The sequence below is a fragment of the Cygnus olor genome, chromosome 3 (genome assembly GCF_009769625.2).
Source record: "Cygnus olor isolate bCygOlo1 chromosome 3, bCygOlo1.pri.v2, whole genome shotgun sequence".
Lineage (NCBI taxonomy): Eukaryota > Metazoa > Chordata > Aves > Anseriformes > Anatidae > Cygnus > Cygnus olor.
This window is the reverse complement of record NC_049171.1, coordinates 93,726,431-93,741,760: the sequence shown is the minus strand read 5'-3', so window position 1 is coordinate 93,741,760 and position 15,330 is coordinate 93,726,431. Positions and strand designations below refer to the sequence as shown.

The window sequence follows — 15,330 nt, the reverse complement described above, 5'->3', positions numbered from 1 at the left end:
TTGCTGATGGCTAAGCAAAGTCAACAAATGAAGCACAAAGCCACCTTAACCTCAACAAATTAATATTCATCTCCATGTGACAGTTATAAGGTAGTCTTCTATCACACAGTAACTTCTACCACATTATTTCCCAAAGATTGATTTTGAGAAGCATTTCCATTTTCTGGAATTGCCTCTGTTTCATGCTTGACGTATCAGTAAATGGACGACTTAGGCAAATTGCAAATAATTATGGCTCAGTGAGGAACAGTCTGGAGAAAAGGGAGTTTATCAACACAAACAGCTCAATTAGCTTACTTCTTAGGAAAGATCTGACTATTGATATAAGGGGATATATTTTTTGCTCCCCGGAAAATCTGTCCGAGGGAAAAAAGATTTCAAAACCCTTTTTTCCCCATCACATTCTGTTTCTTAAATCGATTTGACAGCAGTATTTGTAGAAATAGGCTTTTTATTATTTACATGTTGATTGTAAGAGAATTCTTATTAAAAATATCTGAGTACAGCATTTAATTTATGAAAAGGTAGGTAATTGTTGCAATACAATGTATTGTTTAATAATTTATACAGATAGGTTTGATTATTGACACACACCATTTCTGAGACTGAATCTGTAGAATTGTGCTATACTTCACTATATGGCATGTGAACTTTTCATATGGCAAATTATTAATTATTTGCATTATATAAATAGAGAAAGTGTAAAAAGAGATGTGCAGGCTTAATTTAGGAGAGCAGATATTTTTAAATAAGTCTGTCTTTTCATCAGGAATATTTCCTGTTGACCCTTTAAATGTCCAAAACAGAAAAAGCTGTTTATATTTTGTTGCACTTAACTATTGTAAGAGACCAAATTCTGAAAACAAAGACTTCTTAGGATAGCTCAGTTCAGCAGGTTTCTGTACCTTACTAAGAAATAGTTAAAGGAAAAAGGCAAAGGGAAGTGCAAAGCTGTCTATTGTCTTTTTAAACAATGTTCTTTTTAAGTGGCTTATGATAAAATATTCCTCTAAAGCTTTTCTTTCTTTTTCTTTCTTTTTTTTTTTTTGATGTTTTCCTATTTAAGCAAACTATTCTGATTTCAGAAGTTACTATTTTTGTATAGCACTGGAGAAAGTGTATTTAGTCCTCTTTTTTCCTTTTTCTAATACCTGTTTGTTTACAGAATGCAACAGTGCCTCATTTCTCTTAGCATTTAATTTCAGAGTTCTTTGTTCCCGAAAAGGACAGAGAACAGTTTCTAACTAATCGCTGATAATGTGCCTCAGAGATGCATCATCTGATTAAAATAAGGAGCTAAACAACACCATATGATTTCAGCAAGTAATTTAGTAAATGCCTTCCTCACCAAATATTAGAATGGATACTCCAGGTTTCATTGCACAGATGAAGTTAATGCTGGACAGGATTAGATCAGATTAAGTATGAAAGTCAGATCAGAGTGCTGGCGGACATGAGCAGGAGGGCAGCAGTCTTCTCGGAGGCTTAGACAAGGCTCACATATGGATGTTCTCCAGATTATGTGGGTGAAGCAAGGTCTTGCCAAGAGATTTAGAGTTAAATTTGTTCTTCACGCAAATATCAAAACAACCTGGCTGTGCCATCTCTTGTATTCTTGATACACCATGTCATCCTATTTGTGCTGTGAGTACAGCAGAGCAAGACTTAAGTTGTGTTTTTTTTTTTTTTTTTCCCAGTAATATTCTTGCCTAATACTCCTCCCAGTCTGTTTGGAAATAGTGTAGATTCATTAGGAAACAAAGAATCACACATGGCAGGTAAAATATATAATGCATTTGCAATCCCTGCATTTTGTATATTTATTTTGAAGCACTTAAGATGCAGGTAAGTGTATAAATATTTATAGATTTCTAAAAAATAAACAGAAATATGCAGATTAGTTTCAAGTACATGTTTTTGTTCACAAATTGTCTCTATTTTCCTTTTCCAAGGGCCCATATATATAGTTTAATAAGCATGAAATCCCTTTATTGTTTGCTTCTTTTAAAAATCTTTTATTTACAGACACTAGATTTTTCTGATAGATGAAAAGGCTGAAAAAAAATGTTCCATGCTTTATCAAACTCAAATCTACTTTTCATTTTCATGTATTTCTGTTCGAGATATAGAATTGGCTTGAGAACTGTTGGCAGGATTTTTGCTTTCTGAATTTTTTGGGCTGTCATTGAAGAGAAAAAGAAATCTCTTTTCTTACAGCTCCTCAGCTGAAACCTGAGGTATGCAGTGATAAAAACAGATAGAATAGATTGCATTTAGTTTAACACCACCATATAGCTCATTGTCAGTCAATAAAATCTGGGATTAGAACAGGGTACTATAAAGCAAAAAATCTGAGTTCAAATATTAGGTACATGTATAAATTTTTACTGAAGTACTTCCAGCAAGGGTGATATTGTCTGATTCTCTGAATAGCTAACCAGTAGTACTGCTTGATCCCATTTACATGAAAACAAGCTCTATTCATAAACATATTCCAATCCACATGGAGGTTCAAGTAAAAATGTACATGATTACAACAAGCAGCGATATGTTTATATTCATATATTTACAGTCAGACTTTAATAAACCTTGTGTTTAGGAGTGGAAAATAAGTTATTTCCCAGAACAGACAGTCTATTAGTTAACAGCTAAATTTAGTAGCTCAACTAGATTATAAAATAAATAAGAGGCAAACTGTGAAAGCTAGTCGTTATTTAACCATTCAGGATTTTGACAATAAAAATAGTTTTGTGGTTCAGCAGTTCCGAAATAACTTGTAAAATGTCAACTATGAAATAAAAAATAAGGAAAAAAAATATCTCGGCAAGACCACACCTGGAAGGATACACTGGAAGAAATTACTGAAATAATGGAATTTTTAAAGCATATCCGCCTACCTCCTTTTTTTGAGGGGCTGTTTCAAGGCCAGGTGAGGATGCCAGAGTTTTGGACTTTCATTTGACCTGCACTAGGGGGTGCAAAGTCATGCAGGTGCTGGACATGTAAAAGTAAGAATGAATGAAAGGGAGATATAACAGGTGTCTGCATGGGTGGACCACAAAAAAGACTCATCCAAAGCTCTTGAGAGACTCAGATTTCTGATTATTGTCTTTATTAAGACAAATAAAGAGATTCAGAAAATAGTTGCTGAGATTTTTAATCCAAGAATACAGTCAAGGCTGTTATGTGTGATCTAGCAGAAAAATCTTTGCCTTTCAGGTTCTTACAAACCAAGTTTTAAAACATATAATTTTAACATACAAACAGAATATGGTCTAAATCCTCATATCATTTTGTAAATGCATAATATCCCACTTTATTTAATTAGACTGATCATATTCTTAAAGTTTGGCACACGTAAGGATTTGCACAGCAGAAGCTGGGAGGCCTGTCCCACATTACTTTCACTTCTAAGATTCTTGCTGAAGTCACAGATAGTTGTGGATTCACCAGGTATGCAGAACTGAACTGAAAATATTCTTTACATATGTGCAAATATGTCCATTTTGTCCCTGCTAGTATTTCATTTAAAATAAGGAAATCTGTCTGCATGAATGCAGTAAGATTTCTGTTCTTCCTCAATTTAAATTTATTATTTATTTTAAGCCTGATTTCTTGCCCACACTTTCAAGTGCACTGGAATCTGATGATATAGAAGTAAGTTTTTTTCAATTTATCTTAGCCAAGTAGTTGAAGATGAACCAAAAGATAAATAGCTGTATACACTAGGCACTATACATGAACGTCTGTACTTATTCATGTCTGAAGTACACCTGTAAACTAAGCTCTTTTACCAATTGCAAAATATTTAAAAAGGAAGATAAGTTCACATCACAGCCTATAAAATGTAACTATATGCCCATTGTTGCAAGGTGCAAGACAATAGGACAAAACAATTGCATGAAAAGAAGTCAGAATCAACCTGTTTTATTTAATTTGTTTCATTGTGGCTTACTGTTACTTCCATACAATCTTCGTGTAAACTTTCATGTGGCTTTAATGATAATTTTAAGTAAATAAGTAGATAGACAGTGAGAAAGGAAGCAAGGAAGGAAGGAAAGAAGGAAGAAAGGAAGAAAAGGGGAAAGGTGGCAGTTGCCTGCCTGTTCATCTGGATTTCACAGGTTAACAGCACTGCCTTAAAAAAAGCCATAAAAGTCGTAAACCATATTCTTTCCTCTTTACTGACAACATCAGAGACTTCCTTGCTAACCCCCAAAAAACTTTTCTATTCTTGCTCTGCAATCCTTACTACATAAACATGAGATATTTTTAATAGAAAAAAACAAACAAACAAAAACCACATTTTTTATAGAAAAAAAAAAAAAGAAACAAATATGGAGACCGCCAAAGTAAGCCAAGCCAAATTTGAAAACAAAGTGAGAATGATTTAGAACAGTATACTATGTATGATTTAGAACAGTATACTATTTCAACAAACTTTTAAAGGATTTTCTAAGGGGTACATTTTCTGTATGTTATATTAGTAATTAATCACACAAATTCTAGTGGTAAGAGAAATTGCATGTCTAAACCTCCTTCCATGGGCCAAATCCTATGCTGAACCTGTCTGTTTTACAGATTATCTGACTACTTCTTCAAGATTTTTAAGGCATTTTCTGACTCAGAGGGAAGATAGAGGATAGAGCAACTCCCTGGAGCTGCTGAGTTGCACTAGTGTTGCTTCCAGTCATCCATGCTCCCTCTGGTCAGAGGTTTTGGCAGAGCTGAGTCTGTCACTGGTACCACCAAAATATCAAGCGGGAGTCAGGCAGAAAAGGTATCCTTGAAGTTGTCCAATCTCTTGGCAGGTCACGTGAATATTTGAATTTCTTGGACGCTCAGTTTCTGATGAACAAAAGCCTGCCTGTACTTCTGTCATAAAAGTACAAGATTGGTAGCAGCAGTTGTCCCCTGTCTCACTGTAAAAAGTCCAAATGGTATGAAGGTCCATGAAAAATGAATTTTAGCACTTGTAAAGTAAAACAAAATTGTTTCCACTATACTGTTTTCAGAAATAACAATATAATAATTTTCTCATGTATTTGGAATGTAATCTTGTCTACACAAGATCTCAGCAAGTCTTAAATGTGTGCACATATGTGATGTTTCATGTTGAAGAAAATTAATTTATTTTAGAGATTCTGTTTGGAGAGGACTCATGCACTACATTCCGCCTCTTCTGCAGGTGGCTAAGTTCCTGGTGAAGTAGTGTCTTATGGTATCTATCTGTATAGGGGTCTACCTGAGGCAAGTGTGATTAAAGCTCCCAGGAGACATTAGAGAGATCAGCTGCAGTTTCAATGAATTAAATTTAAACAAACATTTGTACAATTTTTCCAGTAAGATTGAGGTTGAGGAGCAGCCATTGTGCTAAAATTTAAATTTCCTTTTGGGCAGGCTATCTATCAGTTAGAGGGATTATTAGCCAGTACTTCAATATTTTATTGAAGAAATTCATAATGTCATACTTCTACACAAAATGTTCTTTAAGAAACGTATGGATAGCCAGTTTTACCATAATCTGGGGTTCTGCCAGATTTTACTGATGAAATTTGGTTGCTGACAAGTCTTCTTATAGGTTCTTCTTCTTCTTTCATTTTTTTTTTCCTTCCCTGAGTAGGAAAAGTACTTTTATAGCTGCTTGACCCTATGTTACTTGATATTGTGTTCTCATTGGTATCTGTGGAGTGTCTTTAGCTAAATATCCATACATATTTTGTTCTTAATGACTGGTGTGTGGTTAGCAGACCATTTTTTTCTCTTCAGTGGTTTCACATATTCTTTATATTCTTTTAGAAATTTCAAACCTGGAAAAAAAATCACCCACTTTACTTCAGAAAGAAATGTTTGAGAAAAAGGGAACGCAGGTTGTAGAAAAGCATCATAAAGAATGGACGAAATCCTTCTAGTGTGGAACTTGAGCTTGACACAGACTGGGAAGTAGTTTTATTACAGAGAAAGCATGAAAAAATAATGAAGAAAGAATCACATTATTTGTGGCCTGCTTGATAGAGAGTCTTTCTTATCTGAATTACCAGTATAAATGCAGCTCATGGTAGTAAGGACTGAAAGGCATCAGTTGCTATCTGATGGTTGTTCACTAAACATTGTAAATGCACTCTCATCCACAGTAACTGCATGTCCACAAATATCTAGTCAAGAGTGATTGGCACCTGGGTTGCCAGTATTAGTATATACATTAAGGTTCTGAGGGGCATGAAGAATGAATTATCCCCTCAAATCATGAGGTAATCACACCAAAATAGGGCTGTGCATGTTGGCAACATTGCATGGGAAAATTGACTCTGCTGCTGTCAGTGCAGGACCCATGCGGGAGATGAAGGCTTTCACTCTTGAGGGAGGACAACTCTGTACGATCTGTGTCATTGTATTTGGACAGCTTTTGAAGGAGAGAGGAGGCAGGGGCTTGTAAATCTTTACATGGGTAGATAGATATAGACATATAGATAGAACAAATACACATAATACATAATAAAGAATTAATGCCACAATTATAAAGGGAAAGGAAAAATAATTACCCTTAATAGGAGCACCTGAAATACAATAGAAAATACTTCTAAAAATTCCTCCCTCCCTTGTAAAGAAGGCATTTAATATGTTAACTTTGTATATTGATGCTGAATTCTGATAGGGTAGTATTTTAATAGTTAGCATATGTGATCTGTGAATACCAGCAATATTAAGGTCTGTTTCATGCTGATCTATTAGCTTTGGTTTAAATAATATTTGCTTCAGGCTTCACCTATTTTTTGCATTTATTTTTTATTTATTTATTACAAAGTACCTGAATTGGCCAGAAGTGTAGACCATGGTTTCTCTTTTACAGCATTGTGTAAACACATGTAATTAGCCTTGTACTTATCTGCATTAGTATCATTAGAATTGAAAACCCATTTTAATCTGGATTCTGTTCTCTTCTCAATGTCAGCCTGTTTCTGGACCGGTACAGAGCTAGCCTTGTTGATGCAATAAAGAGATTACTCCAACCCAGTGTAAGTATGTTTCTATTTTCTCCTGAACACTGGCTTCAGAATAATTAGTCTGTGCACAATGATTGAGAGAGTAATGGAATGGCAGGATTAATGTCATGTAATACTTTAATACTTATTATGTCCAACTTCAATTGAGTCTTCTAATCTATCAGATTCTTTCCTAATCATAAACTAGGAAACTTCTTATACTTGGCCTTCTGATAAGGAACACAGTGGGTAGTAAAATAAATGAAACCGCTTCAAAGATAGCGTGAGATTATTTTTATCAAAGCGTTTCTCGAGTATTTTCCTTTGATAATAATGTCTTCATATTAAAGTAAAAGTATGATATTGAAAGTTTTTATGTTGGCTTCTGTCATTTGTAATCCCTTCAATTGTAACCTTTGTCATTGTGTATTTATTTATTATGAAAGAATATTTTTCTTTTCATTTCTGTTTATATGAAACCCCTTATGCATATATTGTAGCCTAAAACTTCTTTTTCCATAGAGTAAGGCCTGTGTTTACATGTTTTCTATTTTTGAACATAGCTTAATATAATGCTACGTTCTACTTGAGTGTCACAGATCTCAATCTAATAGGCTATTAAAATAAACCTGAGAGACCTATAGGCAAAAACAAGCTTTATATGCATGTATTTCTAACCAACAAATAATCGTGAATCTCAATATAAAAAAAAAAAAAGAAACAGATCAAAAGAAGAATATGAGAAAACATGTAAAGTAGTTGTTTTAAAAAAAAGAATTTGAAACAGGTACTGTACCTTTCAAGCTTACCATACAAATCTTTCAGTATGGGAAACTTTCCATCTCAGCACAGAAGTATTCATGTTAGCAGTGCATTCTCCAAACTTTATTTAAGAATTTCATTTTGCTTTTTGTACAAGAGTTTTTCTCTTTAAAAGGAATAGAATAAGCAAACATGCAAAGACTTAAGAAACTGAGTCATTTTAGTCATGTAAGTAATCCCATTCTTTGCTAAGAGTGATCAGGTTTCTATTCTTGGTTCTACCACAGACTTTCCTGAGTGACTTAAGGCAAGTTACTTAAGACTGAATGATTTTAATGAGATGTGGATCAAGGCTGCCAGACAGATAAGAGAAATGTAGCCACCCTGGGAAAAGGTTACCCAGATATTTTTGTCAATGGTAGCAATGGCAGTTAGGGAGCTCCTGCCCAGTTTGATACATTCTGACTTCTGTGTTGTACCATCAGCTGCCAACGTGCAATAATTTTGGGGACTAAAGGTGATCTAGAACACAAAGCTGATCTCAGTTAAAAAAAATGTTAAAAATGTTTTCTTTCAGCCCAGAGCAATGCCCTCACCTAGTTGACCAGGTATCACCATAGGCCGCTGTCACTGGTTCCATGAAAGGATGTTTTGGGAAAAGGATGTGAGTGGCAGGAGGTGTATAAGAGGGGCCCTGGTAACTGTGACTTGTCTAGGGCCTTTAGCTGGAGTGGAATAATTGCTACCAGCTGCTTTGTCTCCCACCAGTACTGATCATGGTGGTCTATATTGGCAAAAGCACGTGTGCATGCAGATGTATGTATATGCACAGACACATGCATTCTTTACCTGGGCTGATTAACACAAGTGGAGGATTTGAATTAAAACACGGTGAGGGTAAGGAAACCTAAATTTTAGTGTTCATAGCTCAAACGTACAGATAGTCTAGAAATTGTTAATCTGACTTTCAACCAAAACCAACATGACTTTGTTGCTTTTTAACTCCGGTCAGCTAATTCAAATTCAGAATGTGCCTTTGTTTTTCAGGGCACACAAGCTATAATTTTTTGTGAGAGTAGATAGAGTAAAGGGAGATGGCTTTTTAAGTTTTGTCTTCCCAGTCTGGCTTACTTCTGCATGCTATGATTAATAGTACAGCCTGTACATATTTTCTATGCATTTTAGGCCATGATTCCTTTCTTTCATCAGAAAAGGTAGCTTAAGAAATTCCTGCTCCTTGGCACTTGTTCCCATCTCCTGTTCCAGAGTTTTGGACCAAACTGTATTTTATACCTAAAGTCATTTGCGTAATCCAGTTTGTGGATAGCCATGTAGATGGATATCCAGTTGTGGCATGTATGGCTGTTGTGGTTTAGCCTGGCTGGCAGCCAAACACCACACAGCTGTTCGCTCACCCTCCCCCCTCCCTCTCCGGGATGGGGGAGAGAAACGGGAAAGTGAAGTCTGTGAGTTGAGATAAAGACAGTTTATTAAGACAGGGAAAATAATAACAATAATAATAATAATAATAATAATAGTATTAATAGTAATAATGTGTACGAAATAAGTGATGCACAATGCAATTGCTCACCACCCGTTGACCGATGCCCAGCCTATCCCCGAGCAGCCGGCCCCCCCCTCCACCCCGGCTAGCCACCCCTATATATTGTTCAGCATGACGTCAGATGGTATGGAATACCCCTTTGGCCAGTTTGGGTCAGCTGTCCTGGGTCTGTCCCCTCCCAGCTCCTGCTGCATCCCTAGTCTGCTCACTAGCAGGACAGAGCGAGAAGCTGAAAAGTCCTTGGCTTGGTGTAAGCACTGCTCTACAACAATTAAAACATCAGCATGTTATCAGCGCTCTTCTCATTCTAATCCAAAACATAGCACCCTGCCAGCTACTAGGAGGAAAATTAACTCTGTCCTACCTGAAACCAGGACAATGGCCTTAAAAATAATTATAATTCATATCTAGGTGGAGAGCAAATGATTGTATGGGGTAGAAGTTGGGAGTATGGACGTCTTAAATAAGCTCGCTTGTCCAAAAAAAAAACACATTGAACAGAGATACCATCAAGCATATGCTCTTATAGTTTGAAAGACCCAAGTCTGTCATATGCTCATTTGAGAGCCCAAGAGAAGATGTAATCACACATAATAGTTAACGTTTTTCTTGTTCTTTGTTACTCTGTTTAAATCCAAGGATAACATCAGAGGAACCTTTATTAAATGGCACTATACTTCAGCCTTTAAAGGCAAAATAAACTAATAGTGAAGTCATTTGTCAGCTGTAATAATTAAGAGTTGTTTATGGGCATTAGTTTATGCTCAAGATAAGCCATAAACTACTTTGATTAAGTTCACTCTTCTACATGAATTCATTTGTCTCAAATATCGAAGTCACATTTCATTAGTATCAATTCTGGCAAATTGATAAAGGAACAGGTTAAAGACATCTAGATGCAAGACATCTTTCAAGTGTAAATAGGATACAACTTAGGTACAACTAGAATAAAAGAGATCAGGGAAAATAGACCAGAGAACTGAAAGAAAAAGTGGAGTAAGTAGAAAATACTGGGTATCTTAAAAAGCAGTCTTGAAGGAGAAATGCAGCACAAATGATCTATTCTTGCTGTTCTTTATGAAAAATTAGCATCGGCATTTCCTTTTTCATTAAGGATGTTATTTGTAGTTATTTATTCAGGGCTATTAGAGTCCTTATGGCATCAGAATGTCACAGAATCATGTGTCTTCTGTAACTTTTTGTTTTTGTGGAAATGCAGATTCTGGTCATTTCAGTCATCTGATTCATATTATGGCTTCTTGGACAGTTGTGCTGGCAGAGGAAGAGAGGACGAGAAATTCATGCAGGCAGAAATGAGCAGCTTTCAAAATTACTAGGGGTTGGAATCTCTTATCTGAATTTGTTACAAAGGCAAATGTCACCTGTAAACTAATTACAAGAATTAGGCACTGTAATTTTACATCAGACAAATTCATCTTGATTGGCAATATCTTATTCCTCTTATAAGCAAGCTACTTGATTTACGTACATTTAATTTTACTATCATTTAGTTTTTCCTATCATTAAAATATGATTTTAGTTTTAGTCTCAGAATAGACTGTTGCTTGTTTGTGTATTTCCATAATAAAAATGTGATTTTTTTATTTAATGAAAGATTTTATTCTTCTGTGGCTTATCCGTTCAAAATCCCAATGAAGTCAATCAGATGTTATTAGACCATGTACATGAATAAGGCTGTATTTAATAATGATTGATGAGTAAAGGCAGTCATAGTCATATCTAAAATCTCAACATCTGTCCCATTACTTTATTGCAGCATTTTAGTGACACCTCACAATATTGTAACTGAAATAGACATTTTCCCCTGGGTTTTCTTCACAAGATTACTGGAAGTATTTTCCCAGGTGAGCCAAGGTAACTGAACTTGATACATCATCCTAAAACTGGAGGCATTTTGAAATTACAAACTTTGAATTAACCTTGGCATAGTCCATCAATTGTAGATCCAGGACACTGGTCTAATTTTATTATTGTACACAACCAAGAAATGAAAAATATTTTAAAATTAGAAATGTGAAAGCAGCCCTAAAACAAGTAGCAGAATTACACAGATCAAGCAGTTGACCAGGAAGTATTTTAAACCCAGATTATGTTAGACTAGAATTGACCACAGTACCTCCACACTACCTGTCAGTTTTGAGGAGATTATTGTAGTGATAAACTTAATTATGGTTTCTTGCCTTTTTTATTTTTATTTTATTTTTATTTTTATTTATTTTTTTAACAGCAGTGTTAAGATCCTCAAGTGTTTTAGATGAGCACTAAATTCAACAGAGGAATGACTTTTTACACCAACTAATGAGCAGACCAAAAGGAGTGGTGTGGTGATTTACATAAAAGACCATTCCCCTTTTCTGAAGTTATGTCAAGATTATCAATCTGGTGTTAAGAGATGTTTTATATCCTGTTACATTCTATTTTGCTGTATTTGTCTTTCAAAATACATTTTAAGTAATTAATCTACACTGGGAGAAGGAATGATTGCATAGTCTGCTGACTCCAAACTGAAACCTATAAGAGTGGTGATGGTGGTGGTGTATGAGCCCTGCTTCCTCCTTGAAGCTGCTGGAACAGTGGCTGACATTGGGCTTGCCTCCCACAGAAATTCAGTAGGTTCAGCCATTCCTGAAATCCCCAAGTGAATTGTGTGGTCACTGAAAGCCCTGGGTGGGGTACATTTCCCATTACACTGAGCTCTCTGTGAAGTTGCTCGTGAAAATGAGGGACTCCAGGGGAGCCTCATCCTTCTTATGCCAAGAAGGTCCCTGCAGAACAGCGTACTAGGAAGCTTGAGATGGCAGCAGAAGGAGAAGGATCCTTGGCTGAAGGCTCCCTTAGCTACCCACTTCTGCTGTTGACATTAAAGCATGCCAAGGATGTGAGGGAAGTTACGGTGCACATTTTACACTGATTGTGAATTTCCTGTGTTTAATGTTTTTCATCCTGAACCTATATTCAGACCTAGCATTTACATAAGCAATTCCGGTGCCTTTGGTGGGAGTTACACCGCTTTGCACCTCATGTTTAGCCACAAAATTAAAGTTACAGTTACACAGACAAAGAGGAATGAGTTGCTTTGGATGTTTTCCTTGGTCTGCTTTGTGCTTAAATTTTCCTTGAGAGAGGTGAGGTATTTCCCTGTCTCACAGAGACATTGTGAGAATAAATATAGTGTTATGGTATTAATGACTGGAGTCTAAGTACACTTTAGTACCATAGGTACTGACAGAGTTTTTCTTGCTATCAGAGTTTTTCACTGAGGCTCAGTGAGTGGTGTCTCAGTGTATGGGTGCATGAGCTGTAGCACACATATTTGTTACCTATACTTCTCACTAAGTATCTGTGTCAGCACTAAAAGTTCCCAGAATCCCTACTGACATTCTCCCATTTGATTTTTTTTTCTGATACAAAAATTGCATTTGCTTAAGCAAAATATTCTTCTACAGTGTCATTTTTATAACTTTGTCAGACCCCTAAAAATATTTTTGTCTATTCAGTTGATTACAGCACCTCACAGATTAGTCTTAGTTCTCGTTAATATAGAAGTTAAATAAAAGGACTCACAGTAAACTTTGTGGCTGCCCTCAATGTGATATGTTGTTTGTTGTTATTAACCTTTGTTTTCAGCTCTTCAAAACCAGTTTTCATTCCATGTGACAGAACATAATACTCAGCCAAATAGTATTAATTTTGCAAATAAGATTTTAAGAGATGCTGTATGAAGTCAGTTAGGTTTTGGGCTAATACTTTCCCCAGGGTGTCTAAAATGTATCAGTTCAAGGTACAAGCATTTTTGTTTTCTTAAATACAGAAGGATGAACAAAATATTAGCTAATGGACCATAAAATATTGCCTGGGTATCATAAATGGCCTGATCATCTTGAAAGATCCAAAATTACTATGCAAGAATATTAAGTCGTGCTTTAAATGCAATTTGACAATTTAAGGTCAAATTCAGTTCCACTGCTCAGGTAGTTTAAAATATTGTTAAAAAAAATTAATGATTGGGTCTCATTTGCCTTCCATTTTGCCCTGTTTTACACTGTTGTAATTCCACTAACATCAAATGGGAGGTACTCTTCTATGTGTGAGATTAAAAAAAGAAAATCATTATTTACAGTCTTTGTGTTGTCATGAACTAACAAATGGGTTTTGCATTGAGTTTGTATGCCTTTTCTGTGTTTTATTTTGGTAATCTGTAGCCACTGCTGTTATATGAAAAGGAGCAGATGTATTGCAGTTGGCAGATCTATGAAGAAAATATTTTATTTTACTTATTTCTATTTTGCTTTTGTTTAGTCACAGAAATATTGTATATTTTGAACAATGATTTATATTATCCTATTTTAGTGTTCTACCAAGAGAACAATTGACTTTTCCAGCCTGAGTATATTAAAAGCTTAGTCAGGTGTATGCTATATGTGGTTCCCTTCCAGTTTTAAAAATGTATAAATTCTCTTTTTACCGTTCCAGGGAAAAGCAATGGTGTTTGCTCCACTCAGAGGGAATACTTTAAACCAGTTTTGCAATTTAGCTGAAAAAGATGGTTTCTCTATCCAAAGACATGAAAATTATGATGAACACATTTCGAACTTCCACTCCAAGGTTAGTTTTCTGCTTGTGTTAGATAACACTTTAATCCGCATTGCATTTTGAAGAGATCATGGTCCTTTTGGCAGGTAACCTAAATGTTTGATTAAAGTACTCCTTAGGTGTGCTGCTTCTGAACAGCTATTTTTGTATCTGATTATTTTGTGTGGTGGAACCATCCTTTATCTCTGCACGTCTAGAAGAGTTTTGCAGAAGCATCTTCTGTTTACCCTTTTTCATTCATAGGAATCTAATTTATGAGAGTCCTTTTTTCTTGTTGTTAGCTGCCTATAAATATATGGCACACTAGCATTTACATTTTAATAAAAACCTTGCAACTTTTAAGTAGGTTAAATACTGAAATGGACTGAAATAAATAGGAGGTGAATGTCTAATTGTATCATATCGTACCTTAAATCCTTATCTCTGGCTTCTTTATGGCTGGGTCAGTTGGCAGCTTCAAACTGCTAAATCTCATACAGAATTTCACAGTTGTGGGGTTATATGTCAGATCGAGGCGCTACAAGATTTAGGTCAAAAGCACTTATCTGAGCGTGATTTCTAAGCTTGCTTACATAAAGCTACTGTTATCAGTCTCTTTTTGTATTATTTATAAGTATAGAGTAATACAGGACGTGAAGAGGAAGGTGCTTCACAGAAAACTTTTTAGGAATTTCTTATGTTCCTGCGTAGGAGTGCTTATCAAAATCATACTTATTACTTGCAATTCTAAGATCTCTATTTCATGCCAAAAAGAAATCCACTATTGTAGATCCATATGGCCTTATGTCTATATAGACATAACCTCTTGCAATTTTCTAAGAATTGCTCTTCGAAAATATAGAAATGTTCAGAATTGAAATGAAATGCATTTTTTTCCTGTTTAGCAACAGCATTGGATAGAAATCATATTATGCTTTATATGTATATAGATACATATGATGTTGTAAGGAACAAATATTTATTTTATCATGTAATTTTATACTTAAAAAGACTCCCATCAAAACTATCTACACATATATACATTTTATTGTTCAGGTAGTCCTGAGTCTGCTCACACTAAAACCAAATAAATTTCAGTCATTGTTCTTCTACCACCTTTACTTTCTATCGTATAAAATTATATAAATGTAAGGCGCAATGTAATATTTTTTATCTGCCTCCACCTGAAAAGGGGCATGATTTTGATTACATTGTTTCACAGTAGTATTTCTCTTTCATTATCCACTGCATCCAAATCAACTCTGCGGCAGTGAAATGCAGGAGTAATAGTTGTTATCTTGATCCAAGAGATGGGTCTAAAATGATAGAGTAGTTTATTTTGCTTAGAAAACAAATCTATTTTGTCTTCCTCTGGTTATGTGTCCACTGCAGTCATTATAGTGGTGACCCAGTGAAGACATATCTGAA

The 15,330-nt window shown here is 35.3% G+C and overlaps 1 protein-coding gene across 2 annotated transcripts in view; it reads left to right on the top strand.

Moving 5' to 3' along the window:
* The window catches only part of CAMKMT (calmodulin-lysine N-methyltransferase), a 225,598-nt gene that overhangs the window by 203,501 nt on the left and 6,767 nt on the right, over window positions 1-15,330 (top strand). Inside the window, exons 9-10 of one of the 2 annotated variants that reach the window (XM_040554219.1) lie at window positions 6,953-7,016; window positions 13,804-13,935. In XM_040554219.1, coding sequence (XP_040410153.1) covers window positions 6,953-7,016; window positions 13,804-13,935 — 196 coding nt within the window. Of the gene's footprint in view, window positions 1-6,952; window positions 7,017-11,086; window positions 11,158-13,803; window positions 13,936-15,330 lie in introns of those variants that run through there. The other variant, XM_040554220.1, reaches the window with a different exon arrangement.